At 30.4% G+C, this 18557-nt stretch overlaps 1 protein-coding gene across 1 annotated transcript; it reads right to left on the reverse strand.

Moving 5' to 3' along the window:
• Positions 1-389: 389 nt before the first annotated feature.
• Positions 390-10602, reverse strand: LOC18107036 (MADS-box protein JOINTLESS). The gene is made up of 9 exons (XM_006372955.3): positions 10453-10602; positions 9350-9559; positions 1932-2010; positions 1547-1608; positions 1359-1458; positions 1195-1236; positions 1011-1052; positions 793-929; positions 390-671 (listed from the first exon to the last, which is right to left on the reverse strand). The coding sequence occupies exons 2-9, from the start codon at positions 9529-9531 to the stop codon at positions 653-655; spliced, it is 663 nt and encodes a 220-aa protein (XP_006373017.2). The 5' UTR covers positions 9532-9559; positions 10453-10602; the 3' UTR covers positions 390-652.
• Positions 10603-18557: the final 7955 nt, after the last annotated feature.

An 18557-nucleotide genomic window follows, 5' to 3' on the forward strand; every position in this document is an offset into this window, starting at 1 on the left:
ATTTATAAAAAACTTGACCTTTCTTTTTTCATTATCTCCAATATTTCTCCTTAATTTGTAAAAAAAATAATAATAATCTCTTCATTCCTTCCTCGTATCTATCAAATCTTCAAAAGGGTTTGTTTCTAAGTTGGATTTTGTTACCATGGATGAAGAGTATGATGTGACTATTCCAGGAACCGGTCTCAAGGAATGCATTCTCAGTATAACACTAATGTTCTTTATTCTCCTCATCATCACCTTTAGCAGTTAAAGATTATCTTCTGCTTGCTTTCAAAATAGGGCATAAATGCAAAGAATCTCACTGATAAAAAGTCTTGTGGATGCATATTCCTGTCCTCTCCCCCACTGAAATTGAAATAAAATTAAGCAAGACATGGCATGGCAGCTTCAACTCAAGCTAAATTCGTATATATTACTACATGTTTCAACAGCTCCACCTCATTTCCTTTACCTTAAGGAAATATGGGAACCCTTGATTCATAAATGCATATATACACAACCACACATGATCTGTATCTTAAAACCTGTGAATTTCTTGAATCAACAAGCAAATATTAACCACGTACAAGCCAAGATGAAGGTTTTATTTGAAAAATATAACGACTGCAAATCCATTAAATTTTGTTGGAAAATCCTCCATCTTTCGGATTCAATCAGGAAAAGGTAACCTGCAAGACAATTTCGGAGTTGCATTCAGACTACTGGTTAATTTCCTGAATACCAAGAGACTATTTGACATTGATTTACACTCTACCATGCAAGAAAAATGAGTGTAACAAGCGAGCCTACCCCAGTGTAAGAAAAGAACAAGAGTTGTCGTAGTCCTGACGAGGATAAGCTGAGTTGCTGCTGATATTGGTCACCATAGAATCTGATGACTGGCCTTGTTCGAGCAAATGCCCTTGTCCCTTTGATAAATTCATTAACTGCCGAATAAAATATGAACTCAAAGTGAGAGGGAGTAACAAGGAGGAGCTCAAAATTAATAATAGGTCTCATAGTCTCACTCTCTGCGTCAATCGCTGGTTCTCTTCTATTAATTGCTGCTCCTGCAAATTAACCAAAAATAAGGAAAATTGCATCACAGAGAGTACTGATCATGATAATCATATGGGGCTTCATGTACAGTAATTTTCACAAACTTTGCATGAATATTTTATTTTTTCTCATTGTTAAAAGTAGTGAAGTGACCTTGGACTTGAGAGCATCGACCTCCTTTAGAATTTTTTCTCCCTGAAACACATTGAAGTAGTTGAAACATGTGTGTGAGGTACTGAACAAAGTCTTCCGCGTATATATACAGGACAGAACTATCTACAAGAATTAAGACAAGACAAGAGTGCTGCATGAATTACCTTTGTTTCCATGACACGACACAAGCTTCCTTCAATTAATTTTTCTAATTTTTCTAATTCTTCCATGTTCAGTCCCTGCAGGTCTTCTCCCCTTGTTCGCCTGTCATCAGTGGATCATCATATGTATCAGCATTGCAAATTGGAATGTGATCTATTGCGGCAACAAGTTATTGATCCTGAGATTTTACCTCAGTTCACGGGTTTTCTCTGCTATTTCCTTGTTCAACATGGCATGCACAGCACTATCAAGCTAAAAGGACGAAACGAATATTGCCTTTATTAATACATGACCATGGTATCTTAAGGAATTTATAAAGTTAGATGCTTGAACCTAATTCAAAGTTTTTGAGTGAAAGAAGAGGAAAAACAATGTTATGAAAAGGTAGCCACGCACTTATCAGATAATTTACTCACCAATCCAATATTAATCAGCAAGAGCGAAAAGGAATATATATATATATATATATATATATATATATATATATATATATATATATATATATATATATATAATCTTGATGTGGGTTTCAAATTCAATATAACTTGATAAGCTACAGTATAAAAACTAATTACCTGAAGCTCAACCGATGGTTGACTAAATTTGTCAAGGTTTTTGGGATGCAGATTACGCCTTTCTATCACTTGCCCAATGCTTCAAGAACAAAAGGTAGAGCAAATCATTTCTTGAATTTTCATGTCCAGGAATAGGCAAAAACTAGCTAAAAACAGTGGCAATGGTGGGATGTTTCCAGGATCACTTGTAATTGCTAGCAGCTATGATTCTTCCCAAAAGGACTCACCAAGATGTAAAGAAACAATCAACCTGAGAGGAAGGGTAGAAAATTTGCTACTTCTATGGCAACAGTAAACCTCTAGAAAAAAATGCTGCTACTATTACAACAACAAACCACCAAACCTAAAAAAGATGGGCCTACCCAGAAACTTGGCAAAACCTGACGAGCAAACAAGATCCAAACAGAAAATGAAGAAGATTGGACAGATTTTCAACAGCAACAGTCATTGCATGAAAGCCACAATAAAACCAGAATTGCACCAGCAGAAATTAATAGGGACACAAAGTGCTCAGATTCGCCATTGAAGTTTTGATAAAAAAACAGGAGAGGTAACTGAACACAAGACCAAACAGCAGCTATGCAAAGACACAGATGAAGATTGCAGGAGCCAGAAAGCAGAAGAATCTGAGAAAGGATGACCTAACAACAGCAAAAAGGAGACAGAAACAGCAGAAACCAAGAAGCAGCAAGAACTAGCCATAAAATGTCAGGAGAAGGAAGTAGAATCCATGATCTCTCGACATACACACACCAAAACACCCTAATTTATAAATCTTAAAACAACCAAATTATATGATGAATTGATAAAACCTTTTGTTTGATAGAGAATACATCACTGATATTGGCTAAAACCTTTACGAGCAGCCTCCAATCACAATTGTTTCCCAGGTACCAAATATTCAATAAACCCTAATGTCAAATAGAACACCAATAACAAACCCTATATATATATAAAGAAGCTTAGGGTGATAACTTGATTTAACAATAACGAACCCTAATATCATATTGGTCACTAGAGAACTATCCTTATCGTTACAAAGATTTATTACCCTATCAAAAGCTCAAATCATGTTAAACTAATCTAGACCTGTTTAAATGAAGAAATGTATAATATTAAAATCTAGATCTGTATAAAGTAACATCAGGAAGATCAAAGAAGGTATTGTATCAACAAAACTATAGAAACACTTCTCATACAGGAAGGATATATTATGATCTTAAGCTACTTAAATCTTAAACAATTTGGAACAGTAGAATAACAAGAGGATCTAATCACAAAAGAATCTCAAGAACAAAAGCTAGAAAACTCCAAAAAATATTGTATTATGCGAGAAATCAGCCTTTTCATCGCAAAGCAAATTATTTCATAGTATATCCGAATATCCAAGAAGATAATCCTATACTTAAGTGATTGTATATCTGGTAGCTTCGTGAAGCATCTTTTTAAGTGCAAGTAATTCTAATTTATGTGGTTATTATTATGTAATTGGAGATGAATACTTTCATTATATAGCCTAAGACTCCATAGACCTCTCGATGAACCAAAAAAAAACAAGAAGAAAATTCTATTTTATTACAAACTAGTGTTCTTGTATCCACTTTCTTCTTAAAAACTAGCTAAACCTCTTTTATATTAAACTAGAATATTCATGAGAAATTACATATCTTTGTATCCCAAATGACAACATGAGCGTAGGAGTGGAGATGGAGGTTGGTAGGATAATGACATCTCAAAGTTCAAAGAACAATCCTTTAACTTTTATAGGAGTATTATAAAAATTCATCAGCTTTTGCCTCTAAAAGATAAAAATTTTCCAAAGAAAGAGATCCAAATCCACCCTCGCGGGAATAAGGGAATGCGATGTCGAGGCAGATATTCCGATGGCTGTATGGAAGAAGCTCCATAGCTAGCAGATCTTTTTACTATAAAACCGGGTATTTCGCTCATCTGGTCGTGAGATTACCCTTGAGGCTCTCCTTTGATGGCACACCCAACCTAGGACAGTGTACAGGCGCTTATCCAAATCCCACTCTACTGAACCAGCCCAATCAACAATGCCAGTTATAAACATTACATTTTAACACTTAAATATTCAATCAAAATCCTACTCGATTATTTTTTTTTACTTTTTATGATTTCGGAACTTATGCAGGTAGCTTCGTGAAACATGTTCAAGTGTTGATAATTCTCATTTATTTAGTTATTAATATGTAATTGGAGATGATTACTCTTACCATATAACCTAAGACTCAACGAATCTCCTGTTGAACAAAGAAAAAAGATAACCCTACTTTATTACAACATTCTAACAGCAACAAAATCTACAAAATCTTTATCATTCTTCTTATTTGATGGTTAGAATATTGGTGTTCTTGTGCCAACTGGTGCCTACCAAGATTGAATCCACTTTCTCCTTAGAAACCCGAAATTTTTTATACTAAACTGGAAGATTCATAAGAAATCACAATTTTTATATCCTTAATTGACAATGTGAGTGTGTGGGAGTAGAGAAAGGGTGTGGTAGGATTACAACACCTCAAAGTTCAAGGAAATCCTTCAACTTTTATGGATTTTTTTTATAAAAATTCATGAGTTTTATACACACTTGCCACTAAAAGATAAAAACATTATGGTTCAACCCTTAAATATCTACTCCTTGAATCCATCCTTAAAGATACAAACTTTCATTACATATGCTTGTTGTCCCTCTTTAACCAAGAAAATATTCTTATATAGAATAGTTTTAAATCAAAAAATTACTTTATTAGGTGAGAGCAAAATTTCAAATCATAATTTCCTATATAGGATAGTTTTGAACTTATTTTTTTAGAAAATAAAGTATTTTTTTAGTCACACAAACCTCTAATCTTTCTTCTTGTTATTTTGGTCTGTGAGCATATTATGAACCCTAAAAACTTTCTAATAATAAGAAAATTTAGAGTTAGATATCACATATATGAGAAAAAATAATGAAAGTTAAACCCTTTCAAAACATGATACATTCAAATATTATCTTATATACAGTGATCTATCGTGACTGCAAATATAATTACTGGTGCAAATATCAACCTTTCAAGTCAAATTCTTATTTAGTGATTTAAACATTTTTCTATATTGATTTTCAATTTTTATTTAATTAAAAAGTATCCATCTTTTCAACTAGTTTACTCCCTTTTTCAATGTACGCACAATTTCATTAAATAATAATATATTGGAGTGTTGAATATATACAAGACCCTTTCATATACCAACATCTGGCAACAAGGATGACATTGAAAAAGTTAAGATGCACATTGTCAACAAGTTAATAGGACGCAAGTATTTTGTAGTTTTCTCAAAAAAGGTTAATTTTTTTGTTGACTCCGTTTAATATCTCATACAATATAGATCATACAAACCTTACCTTTTGAGGGGAGAAATGAAAAGGAAAACAAAGAGAAGGCTACAAATTCTTACATTTTCTTAATTTTTAAAACATAAATTAAAAAAAAAACTCCACTTAATCTCATTTTTTAAAAAAAAAAATTGATAATAATCTCTTATAAGATTTAGAAGTTTAAATTTTCTCATTAACTATAAAATAAAAGAGGATGAGGCTTTACTATACCCCTCCTCACAAAGCATATTCATTGGAATAGTGCTTTGTTTTTTCTTTTTCTTTTTTTCATTCAATGTTTTTTTTTTAAATTTATCATTTAATATTTGATTTTTTTTTTACTGAGATATCACACTTTCATGACATGTAACTTTTTTTGGTAAATTAACCTGGTTTACTCAGGGGTTTTTTTAATTAACTTTTTTTTCAATTTCATATTTTAATATTGGATTAATTGAGAATTAGCCTTCGTGATTTATTTTATTTATTTTCTATTATGTTATTTTGACCTCATTGTCAAAGAATCATCCCAACCCAATAGTTTAAGCTATTAAATGAGGTCTCAAGATATAATTTATATTATTCTCTCACTCATGAACAAGAATAATGCTTAACAAGTTAACCCAAGTTGACTCGAGTTGTTTTTTGTGTTTTTTTTAATTGATTTTTTTCTAATTTCATCATTCAACACTTGATCAATTAAGAATTGAGCTTCATAATTTGTTTTGATTTGATTTCTATGAAGAAATCTTGATCTCACGATCAAGGTTGCAAGTTTTGTTATATTTAACCTTGGTTAAATTAAGTCATTTTTTAATTCTTTTCTCAAGAGATTATCTTGATCTCATGACTCGAGTCACAGGTCCTTTAATATTGGATTTGTTTTTAATTGGGTTATTTTCATCTCATGACTCAAATCATGGGTTTGGTTGGTTAATCCAATTGACTTATTTTCATAATTTGTTTTGATTTGTTTTTTATGGGATTATCTGTCTCATAAATAAAGTGATGGATTTAGCAGGTTAACTCTAGTTAAATCAAGTTTTTTTTCCTCTAAAGATATTTTGGTCTGATGACTTGGGTCATGAGTTTTAGAGATTGACACGAGTCATTTTTTTATGTTCTTTTTATAATTGATTTATTTTTTAATCCTATGACCATTCAATAGTGTTCTTTTTGTAATTGATTAATTTTTTAATCTTATCATTCAATCTTATCAATATTGGGCTAGTTTGCCATTAATATTAAATCCTCAACTATTAAAAAAAAAAAAAGATCTTAGTTAAACCAACTTTTTTCTTTAATCAGATACAATCTTTTTACTAGAAACACAAAAATGATTTTATGTTATAAATGTTTTTAGAGTTTTATTTTTTGTGAATGAATTGGAACACTTTGGTAAAATACTTTATTTTGAATACTATACATGTTTCATATATAACCTCACCACAAACACATAGATTGTGTTTATTTGTGAAAAAAAATTTAGTTTCTAAAAAAAGAAATTTTAAGGAATAGAATACCAAAGAAAATGCAACAACTGGGAATGAATTTTTTTTTTTTTTTTAGAAATGTGTTTTATAATTCTCTACTTTTTTCAGAAAAATAGAAAACATCAAAATAATTATTTTTTAAATTCTCTATTATAAAAATAATTAAAGAACTTGTTTTGTTTGGCTAATGTTTTATGATCATTCCTTCTAATATTTTCAATTTAATCCAAATAAAGTCCTTATTTTCTATTATGAAAAATGTATATGCAATAAACATGTTATTTTAATTTTTTTATGAAAATTTTTTTTCTAAAAATAAACTTTTCTCCCTTGGGATCTTTCTGATATAACAAATAGTTTCAATCAAAATTAGTAACAGTGAAGCCTAAGATTTTCCTCCTCAAATGATATTTCAATCAAAATCCTTACACTTGAAGATTAATTTTCTATAAACACGTAAAGTCTGTGTAGATCTTAAAACCATATTCATCTGTAATATCACCACATGATGGGAGCAGGAGATTGAATGTAAGTGAACCAGCAGGAAATTAATCTCGTCCAGCTGGTAATTTATTACCACATCTATATGAAAGTGTCAAGCATCTATATGAATGTCTTTATAGTAAAAGCAAATTTTGAGCAAAACACATTTTTATTCTGCAGGGACGTAAAAATACTGTACGCAGAACATATTAAGAAACAAGATGCTCTGAAAGAACGTGGTTTTTTCTTCATCAGGGCTATGGTTGTATACTGGTTTTACCTTCCCTCTCAGTGTTGTTAAGAGCCTATGTGATGAATGATTCATTGTCGACTCTATATATTACTCTTCTAGGGTTTATGACGGTCATAGTTGATGTTGCTCTGTGATTTGAAGACATGAAAACGATATGTAAAAATTGAAAAAGAAGACACATTAATTTTAATACATGATTATCAATTAGCAAAAGGGACTTAATTTAATTGGATGGATTATAGAGTGGTGAGCAGTCTTGTTATTATTTCCCAGTGCTAGATAACTTCCCTTTTAGGTTAAAGTTTCTTCTTTTATTACAAAAACTCGACCCTGAGACTTCTTGAGGCAGGAGGAACATGGGTGCATTTGTGCTACCAATTCAAGGGGTTTTTTTTTTTCTTTGTTATAAACAAGAGGTTGAAACTCAATATTTTTTTGTGAAGAAGATAGAACTCTAGCACCAGTACAGTTGAATTTAAACATTGCAAGAAAAGAAGAAACCTATATATGCTTCTTCTTCTTCTTCTTCTTCTTCTTCTTAATTTGTTTCCTTAATAAATGCTGGCTGCAGTTGACCTTATGATCATATAGATTTCCTGAGAGTAAGTAGGACTAAAGCTAGGCTCTCCCAAACCAGTCAACAGATGATCATTTGTTCTTGTAACTAAATGCTGGGAGAAGGAGAAGAAAAGGCAGTGTCTAGGGTTAATGTAAGCAAGTGACCACTCCTGATCAATTCAATACCAGTTAGGTTACTATTTACTAATTGACAGAAGACTGGCTATTTCGATTTTGATTTTGTTCCCTGCAAACCTTACATGTAATTAATACAGTTTGTATATGTTACCTTAGCACAAGATACCTCCTACCTCCAAGCCACAAAAACAAGGAAATGGTTTCATGACTCTATTGATAGACAGAAAAACTATTTGTCATGAGCTAGTGCATGTTAGGCAACTATAGCAGTATAGTACAAATTAAGCGAAGATGGTGAAGAGAGTTTCTATACATGAACACTATGATACAAGTCACTTCAACTTAAGAGCTCACACATCATTTCGGAGCAATTGCAATCAATGGTCTGTACAAAGAATAGATTCAGGTTGTACTATTAGCTAGGGGTATTGAGGTTTCAAATTTTGCCCTTGAGTTTTCTAGGGTATGAAGGCCTTGCATTGTGTAGTTGTCTATCCCTATATTTTATGAGCACATCCTTAGACTAGGTAGTGTTTCTGGGGGCATAAAGGATAGCAAATCCAACTTAATAAAAGTAGTGGCTTTGATCTCTAATGGCAGAAGTGCAAGTCTTTTTGGTTCAAAATAGAAGTTATAGGCGTACAAGCCTGTTTGTTTTTGCGGTGGTACCGGACGTTATGGACCGCAACAAAAACATCAAATTGATACTTTACTATAAGGCACCATGCGGTACGCTCCAGAAACATAGCCTAGACCACAAGCAATTCAAGTTTCAACACCAGCATTAAGAAAGACACAAGTGGATGTGTCATGTCCTTGAAAAAGGGTTTGAACTAGCAATAAGTGGCAGCAATAACATCAAAACCTTCATATCAGTACCAACTTCTCCCTATGTTCCTCTCCTCGAAAAATATTATTTTGCTCACAGAAACCAAAAGATTCTATTGCACATCTATTTCAGCCATTCTCTTCTTTTTTCAACTTTGTTGGGTACTTGGGTTCAAAAGAAACCGTGGTTAATGTATCCTAGGTTGATCAATGAGCTCACAGATGACATAATATATATGGTATATCATAAAGTAGAAAATAATAAGAAAGAGAAAGGGAGCAGAACCTTGAGTTTGAGTACTCAAAAAACTTTCCAGTTGCAGAAAACACCATGAGAGCAATCTCAGCATCACATAGAATTGAGAGCTCGCAAGCTTTCTTGAAGAGCCCTCTTCTCCTCTTTGAGAAACTGACTTGCCTTGCAGTTGTGTTGTCTATCTTCTTGATCGGGATTTTCTTGCGAGTCATCTTCCCCAAGAAACAAATTCAGCTCACCCTTCATGCAAAATCAACCAAGATAATTAACCACATGCTGATAAAAATAAAATTTCTAAGAGAAAGAGATCGAGAGGCTGAGCACCAAAACCATAGACCTAATGGTATATATCATTAATGGAGGGCCTTATCAATGTTTACAGAGAGAAAAATCAAATACCCTTGACATAAAATGAGAAAAGGCATGCATCAAACAACCTCAACAAGTATATTTACAAGCAAATCAAAATTTTGTTTACTTATATCCACGCAAACGTATTATATTTTTTAAAATAAAATATAAACAGATTTTTTTACAAACAAGAAGAAGAAGAAGAAGAAGATAGAATGTTGAAAAAAAGAAAAAAAAAGAAAAAAAAAAGAAAAAAAGAAAATCTAGCCACTACCTTTACCTTAAAACGTACATCAATTGAATCGTTTGAGTGACATTAATGGATAATACTACTGGATCATGATAGCAAGAAATCAAGAACGGATCTTTAATTACAGGAAATTATCAAGCCACCATCAACCACAAAAGAAAAGGGAAAAAAGTACAATCACAACACAACCAAATTTACTAAGAGGATTTACATGTACATGGAAAATTAACAAAAGAAAATCAACTCGCTTTAATAAAAGCGAAAGGAAAATTTTAAAAAAGAAACTGAAGAAAAAATAATTAGTACAGCACCGAGCATTTCTGTAAATAGAAATGTAGAGAAGCTCACTCAGTGATAAAACAAGGAAAAAGAACAGGAAGAGAAAAGTTTTGCCAGATTAAGCCAAGAATCTTGAACAATCTAAAACAACCCTAGCTGGTAATGCCAAGAACTCAAGCTGACACTGAAGTTTGTAAGAAATGAGTGAGCTTGCAAGGATTGGTAAGAAATCTTTGGTTTCAGTTCTTCTTACCTATTTCTATGTTGTCTTTCTTCTGGTGCTGTTGACACCTCACAGAAAACCAAAGTCAAGCCCACCAGTGATGTTTCGAGATAGGAAAGGAAAAGGAGGTTAACAGAGAGATCTTCTTAAGCTTGGTTGCAGGAAAAAGAAAGATTCCTTTTATGGCCAAGCAAGAAGTCACACTGTTCAATTCTCTCCAGTTGGTTAAGCAGAAAAAAGGCTCAAAGGAGAATGCAAGGACATATAAAACTATATCTTTCTTCTTCTTTTTTTTTTAGCTATTTCCATTTGAGTAAAGCACTCATAAAGTGAAAATATTTAAACGGGACTTTTTTTATTTATTTATTTTTATGGTGAGATTTGCTTTCCGTACAGATATAGCATGCTGCTTTGCTGGTTAGATTTAACACTAACACCACCGCCTCTGTTCCCTCGTACTAATTGCGTCTCTTCAGCCTCTCTCTCCAGATAGGTTTGTACAAGGTAACAGCGACTAGATAGCTTACAGCAGTGGAGCGCGTCAGTTCATCTTTTAGGTAGGAAGAACAAAGCTCTTCATAGATACACACATATATAAGGAAAATACCTTAAATAATATGCATACCATTCTAGGAATACATACTGAAAGTGAATAAAAAACCAAGTGATACGGAATTTTTTTAAAAAAAACTTGAAATTATTTTCGTATATGGTAATTAAGAAGGTAAGGGATTATTAAGAAAATATTCTAGATGGTAATTAAGAAGGTAAGGGATTATTAAGAAAATATATTCTAGCTAGATGGTAATTAAGAAGGTTGGCAACCTAGATTAGTATCTTAATTCAAATTTAAGGGATTGTTAAGAAAATATATTTTCAATGATATGTAATTATAAGACTTGGTGACAAAATTCAGTAATATAAACTGTTGTTAATTGTTGAGTCTTTTTTTTTTAACCCTCAAACATTTTTATTAGTAAGTTTATCCTCTCGATTAAATATGCATAGTTTTTATCATTTTTTTCTATTAAATATATGATCCTTAATTTTTCTATTAAATATATATATTAAATTTAGCTTTTAGAATTAATTTTTTCTACTTAAAAACACATTAGCGACACTAACATATATATTTTTTTACTTGGAAAAAAAATTGGTCCACTAGCTAGTATCTAGCTATAGTTTGTCTTGGAGGAGGTGTTTGGAAAACTTTTCAACTGATGAGATTCATTCTCCTCCTTTTTATAAAAAAATATATGCTCCCTCACCCTCCCAAAAAGGGAAGGGAGTGCTTAAAAGAATATTCGAATTCCAATTTATGATAATACCCTAATTAATTATTTATGAAATTATATATATACACACACATATATAAAATTAAAACATCTTAACTATATGCTTGAATGAAGATTTAGTTAATAACAAGTTATTATATCGTGTTTTTATTAAAATTTGAGGTTTTTTTATTTATATTATTTTTTTAGTGTTTTTTTATATATTAATATTAAAAATAAATTTTAAAAAATAATTACTATCACACCCTATAAATTGAATGCGAGGATGTCTATCTTATGGTGCCTTGAATGAATCCCATGTAGCTTCACTTGTATTTAAAAGAATTTAAAGCAATTTGTCGTAATATAATAGTCATTAACTCTCTTCGGCTCCATGTATTTAATTCCTCCTTTTCTTCTGTACTGGAATCTTGGGGAAATGAATGTTGTGAGTGAGCGGTGCGGTGTGGTCCAATTCCTATTTTTCTTTTTAGGAAAAAAAAAAAGAGAAAAAAAAAAAAGAAAGAAAAGTCTACTCTCCCCTGGCTTGAAGGAGATATGGTGGGTCCAAATGCTCAAAGACATCAATGGGTGGGCGACACGTTCTACAAGTTATTTATTGTACTTTCCATAATATAAGGACTTTGATTCAAGCATTTCGTATAGTGAAGTAGATATGTTCTTTTTCTTTTTCTTCTTCCTCTTTTTTTTTTTATTATTTTATTTAATATTTACTTGATTTAAAGTTTTTTTCAGAAATGATTTCGCTTCGTTTTCAATGAAGTCATTGTCTCAAGTAAATATCACAAATTATTTTAATTTGTACAAGTATTTATTTTTTAAAGTATAATTAAATAAAAAATAATTTAAAAAAATAAATTTATTAATCAATTCAGTCCATTACTTAGATCGTGGATTTGACGGGTTAAGTAGTAAAGCGCGGATTAATCCAATATATCGTTTTTTTAATATATAAAAAAAATTATTTTGAATTATTTTTTTAATATTTACCATTTATTCATATTGTTTTTAGACTTATCAAATTAATTAGGTCACGTCGAGATAACTCCTATCCAGTTTAATTTTAAATTCAAGTTAGAAAATTAGTAAGGTAAAAAGACTTTAACCTACTACATTTTATTATATTGAGTTTAATAATAATATAGCTATTCATACCGTGGCTTCGCAAACTAGTTGGGACTAAATACAATTACATAGTTTTTTTTTCCATTCATTCATTTATTTATTTTTACTTGCACATAATTCTTTTTTCTTTCATTTTTCTTCTATACACACTCAAAATTGCTTCCATCACCATTATAAAGAGGAGAGAAAACTATAATTTGAAAATTTATTATTTATATTCTAAACTTTACTAATGTTATCATAAAAAATTATTTAATTATTTACACATTTTTATTAATTTTCATTTAATAATTAAGGAGCTTCTAGAAGATAAAAATAACGATAATATCATCAAACCAATATCATAACTTTACTAAAAATTGAAAAAGAACTAAAACTTACTATTTCATCAAACGCTTACAAAATCAACCCTAATTTTATAATTTTCATCAACATAAATGCCATTAAATTGAATATGGCCTCCCAAACCATCTACCCATTCAAACCTTATCTTCTCCTCATCAAACTAGACATGAAAATTGGGTTATAACCTAGACACCTTAGAGGTTATAATTGCTAGAAGACACGAGCCATCCACTAGATTCTTGCTAGTTTTGGTTAGACAAGGGCGGTGTGAAGTGTGCCTTCGTGAGCCATCCATGGCTATTTTCTTCTCGTTCTATTCACCTATCCCCAGAACTCAATAAATGAAAACCATCTAGAAATCCCATATAAGATACAAGATCAACAAGCAAATGCTATAGAAATTTAACATCCCTCGAGAAAATCTGACAAAGAAGAAGAAGCTCAAGAAACACATAACAGATTGCAAAAACTGGAGATGGATATTGCAGGGTTCAAGAATTTGAGTTGTGATGCTGTTGAACGGTGCTATTGGCTGGAAAATGAAGAGTTGAGCATTGAAAACTAGCATGGAGTTTGGTGCAGTTGTCCTTTCAGGCCATCCACCAGACTCTTTGAAGAAGGGCTTTGATTCTAGAAACACCAACAACAGTTCCATTGAAACCAAAGAAATTCATAAGTGCTGAATTTCGAAGTCCCAAATTTAGAAATTTAGTTTTGGTAAAAACTGAAATCCCAATTCACCAAAATACCAATTGAGTCTCAAAGTCCCAAACTTTCCAACAAATTTCAGCAGAATTGGGAGAAAAAGTCAAATCCCATCTTAATTATGATCACAGATACAAAAAGGGATGGGCCAGAAGAATAGATAGAAACCCTAAAATGAGAAACCTTTCAACCCAGAAAAAACTGGAAAAAAAATAATAATAATTGTGATCGAGTTTTCCAAAACTGAGGAGCTCTAGTATCGGGGACGAGAAATAAGGTAATTGTTTTCAATTTTATTATTTGTAAAATATTATTTTTTTAAGTTGTATTTTTTTTAATATTTATTTTCATTTTTATCCTTAAATCTCAATTTTATATATATATATATATATATATTTTTTTTTATTTTAATTCTTAAATTTTTAATTATTTTATTAAATTAATTTTTCTTTTCAATTTCACAATCTTATTAAAAATATATAATTATCCTCTAATTTAATTTTTATTTTATTATTCTTTTAATTATTATTTTTAGTTTTGGATTCTTTGGTAAATAATTTTTTTTTCTGATTTTATCCTTTAATATTTGATTGATTAGAGATTAAATTTTATGGTTTTTCAATATATAGCATTTTCAGTCTAATAACCCAGATCACAGGTTTGAAAAATTTATGCGGGTTAACATTTTTTTTTTCTACCTAATTTTATCTTTTTATATTTAACTAATTAAGAATTGAGCTTTATATATATTTTTTTGAATTGTTTTTTAAATTATTCATTTATTATTGTTGTCTAATTTTTTAATTAAAGTAAAACCAATTTATTTTACACAAATCTATAACCGAATCTTGAAATTTTTTTCTTTTAAATAAGCTTGTCGTTACTTAAACATCAATTTTTTCAAGGAAAAAAAAAAAAAAAACTATCAGTCTCGTGGCCGCGTAGCATAGACCCACATCTAGTATATAGTATATACCAAAACTCACATCAGAAATGAAAGACAGAAAGACAAATTATATTAATGATCGCATTAGTGACTAAACTAGTCTTTGCCGCACATAATTAATGAGGTTGAATTAAGATAAAGCATTTAGTAACTAAGAATTAATATTAGCGTTACATTATGTTCTTTTTCTTTTTTCTTTTTTTTTTTAGTTTAATGTGGGTGTCCGGGCCAGCTTGCGCGCACCTCGACTAATCCCACAGACCCTGAAGTTAACGACCATATAAGCCTCCAGTGACCATCATATGAGCAATCACAGAGCTCGAACCTGAGACCACATAAAAAGCAAACATTTTGATCCCAAGTTTTTACCACTGGACCACCACCTAGATAAATAGTTAGATTATGTTCTTAATTATAGACAAACTAGCTAGTTAGCATCACTCGAAGGCTTGACTTCTAATTTTTTGCTTGAGGGCATGCTGTAACTGTGAATTCTATCTTGGCTAGTCTTTAAATCAGATAACAGTAGAAGGTGAGTGAATTTATTGATCAAAATAAAAATGGTTTCTAACAAATTAAAATTAAAAGATGGGTGAATTTATTGTTTCCCTCTTTACAAAGAATTGTTTATTAGGTTTTTTTTGTTATTTTATCATTTAATATTGAATTTATTAGGGATTGAACTTCACAAGGTTAATTATTTCAATATTATAACTCGGGTTGCGGGTTTGATGGGTCAACCTGAATTGACTCGGGTTTTTCTTTATCTTTCTTTCTAATTGAATTTTTTTTATTTTCATCCTTTAATATTAAGTTGATTGGAAATTATGTTTCATAATTTGTTTCGATCTCTTTTTTTATAAGGTTGTCCAAATTATATGATCTAAATTATGGATTTAACAAGTTAAACCAATTTATTTTTTTTGTGTTTTTTTAATTGAAAAAGCTTAGGATAGTGAGATGATCTTGATCAATATAATTTTTTAAAAAAACACACGAAATGACATTATTTTTTAATGAAAAAATAGGTTTTTCTACTTACCTTACCTTAGCTATATCTTGTATCAACGGGTCACCGGGTCGATCTGTCAAGCTAGGTAAAAGCTAGGTAAATCTATAACGTGGAGTGTATTCACTCAGACATTGCATAGTTGAAGGAGGGTTATGTGGTTTGGGGGGTTGCAAATGGGCACATAGGCTCAAGGGAAAGAAACGCAATGCAATGGAGCTGATAGGCTTTCATATGTGAGTAGGCAGTGATATCATTTCTCCTGGGATTTTTTTTTTCTGGGCTCCGTGGAGTCTAAACTCAGTTGAATGTGTTACGCTTGTTTTTTTATTTTTTTAGTTTAACGTGGATGTTCGAATCAGCTATGTTCATTTTTATTACTGTTATTGCTATAGGATTTTATTTATCTTCTTAAAATGATTATGTGCATAGCGGCATAGATTCAATGAAAATGCTAATTTATTTTTCTTGTACAAAAGTAAGCTAGTTTATGCTAAACCTGTTAACTTTTGTGTTTAAAAGCTTCGATTATCATGTCCTCTAATAGAATTAATTGTCACAAAAGATATATTTCTTTAAATTTAATTGAAAAAAAAGAGAGAAGATTTGTGAAAGCTTGTTCCAAAATATCCTTGATGCTAATACAAATAAAATGTTACTTGTTTATTCCACTCGCTTCGTCGTGGATTAGATAATTTTTTTTCTTAACATAAAAAGATAAATGTATGAGTGTTATTAACATGTTTTTTTATATCAAGAAAAAAAATATGATTATGAATTAAAAAGCCAGTGAATACATATAATAAAATAAAACGAAGATCGTATGTGTCAATAAATATATAAAACAAATTGATAATGCAACACTATGTATGAGTACTCAACTTAATTTTTAACGCAATAGGAAAAAGAGGCAAGGTTGCGATTATATTTCACTATATCATGACTCTCTTAATTAAGAAACATAAAGATATAATAAATTACACTAAATGAAATAAATCTTAAAATGCACGAACTGATAAACTATGAAAAAGCTATTAATACCAATCAAACTCTAAAATAAAAAGATAATCATTCCTATAAAAATAAAAGATTAATTGATATGATATTTAACCCTAGTTTTTTCCTTTAATGCACACGTCTTTTTTTCTTTTTAAAAGTCACCTTTTCTTTATTGGAAGAAATAATTTTTATTTTTAAAAATAAAGTTTATTTATATAAAACAAGAAAGAAAAAATATGAATGAATTAGAACAATCTATTTTAAACATTAAAAAGGAGACAAGGGATATTAATATAAGTATAAATTAAAAACTTATTTATAAAAAATATTTATAAAAAAGAGGTATCAATTAAAAAATAAAATTAAAAAAAAAAGAAAGAGGTCAAACATTATTAGATTTGGAAAGCCAGTCTCATTTTGAAAAGGGCCCATGCACGTGGGCTTTTTTTTTTTTGAAAATGAGGCGGATGTCCACCCTAAAGATTTTTGAAAAAAAATGTCAGGCTACCTGTCACCTATTTTTTTCTATATTCCAATTACTTTTCCCTATGTTCCGATCATAATGGTGGCTGAAAAAGCTGATGTTAGTGTTTTTTTTTTATATAAATTTATTTTTCAATCTATTTTTAACTCAAACACATTTATAAAACACCATACACACCATCATTAAAACATTAAAGACCTATTTGTTTTTGCAGTGCAATATAAACATTGTAGACCACAACAAAAATATCAAATTGATATTTTACTATAGTGCACCACTAAAAATACAAACATAGCCCACCATAAGCAATTTAAGTCTAAACACCAGCATTGAGAAAGACTCAAGTGGATGTGTCATGTCCTTAAAAAAAAACAAACAGAGGTAAAATGTTGTTGGGTTTAGAAAGCTAGTTCCATTTTGAAAAAGTTTCATACGCGTGAACCTTTATTTATTTATTTTGAAAATGAGGCGGATGTCCACCCCAAAGTTTTTTTGGAAAAAAAAGTCAGGCAACCTATCACCTATTTGTTTTTGTATTCCGATCATAGTAGTAGCTGGAAAACCGATATTAGTTTTTTTTAACATAAAAACCCAATTTTCAACCCAAACAAACTCATAAAACACCATACACACTGTCATAAACCCATATATAACCTCAAATTACCCCAAAACTTGTTCATGAACTCAAAATCAATCCAAAAAAAAATAATCAAACTTAGGACTTCCATTTTAATTAATGGAAATGTCAAATGACACCTAAGTGAGACTCCCCTCAACAAATGAAATTCATTGACAATAAGATCAACCTTTTTTGTGAGCTAAATTAGTTTCAACTGAGACTTTTTTTCCCACCACTAGAATCCGACAATTTTCTCTCTCCTTTCTCAAACGAAGAACTAAAAAGTAAGAAAAATAATTTTTTGCACCACAAATAAAATTTTGAAATATTAAAGGACCGAAAAGCTATATTATAAATAGTAAAAGGACCAAAGTGATTTTTCACAACCTTTTTTTTTATATAATGCCACCCTTTTCCTCCCCTTTTTTAAACTTTGATCCCCTATTTTTTAATTTTGTCCCCACTTAACAATTCTTGATAAATTAGGGGCACACAAGGATGCAATTGAAGATAAATAAAATTTGAGGATTAAATTATAAAAAATTTCATTATGAATTACTACAATTAAAAGTCTACGCATTTTAGATTTTGTTAATTATTAATGATTT

Source organism: Populus trichocarpa, chromosome 17 (genome assembly GCF_000002775.5).
Source record: "Populus trichocarpa isolate Nisqually-1 chromosome 17, P.trichocarpa_v4.1, whole genome shotgun sequence".
NCBI lineage: Eukaryota > Viridiplantae > Streptophyta > Magnoliopsida > Malpighiales > Salicaceae > Populus > Populus trichocarpa.

Coding starts and splice junctions, on each gene's coding strand:
- LOC18107036 (XM_006372955.3), bottom strand. CDS start 9,531: ATGACTCGCAAGAAAATCCCGATCAAGAAGATAGACAACACAACTGCA. Junction 2,011..9,349: donor TTTGAGTACTCAAACTCAAG/GTTCTGCTCCCT, acceptor TTGTTCTTGAAG/CATTGGGCAAGTGATAGAAA. Junction 1,237..1,358: donor GTCGTGTCATGGAAACAAAG/GTAATTCATGCA, acceptor AATGTGTTTCAG/GGAGAAAAAATTCTAAAGGA.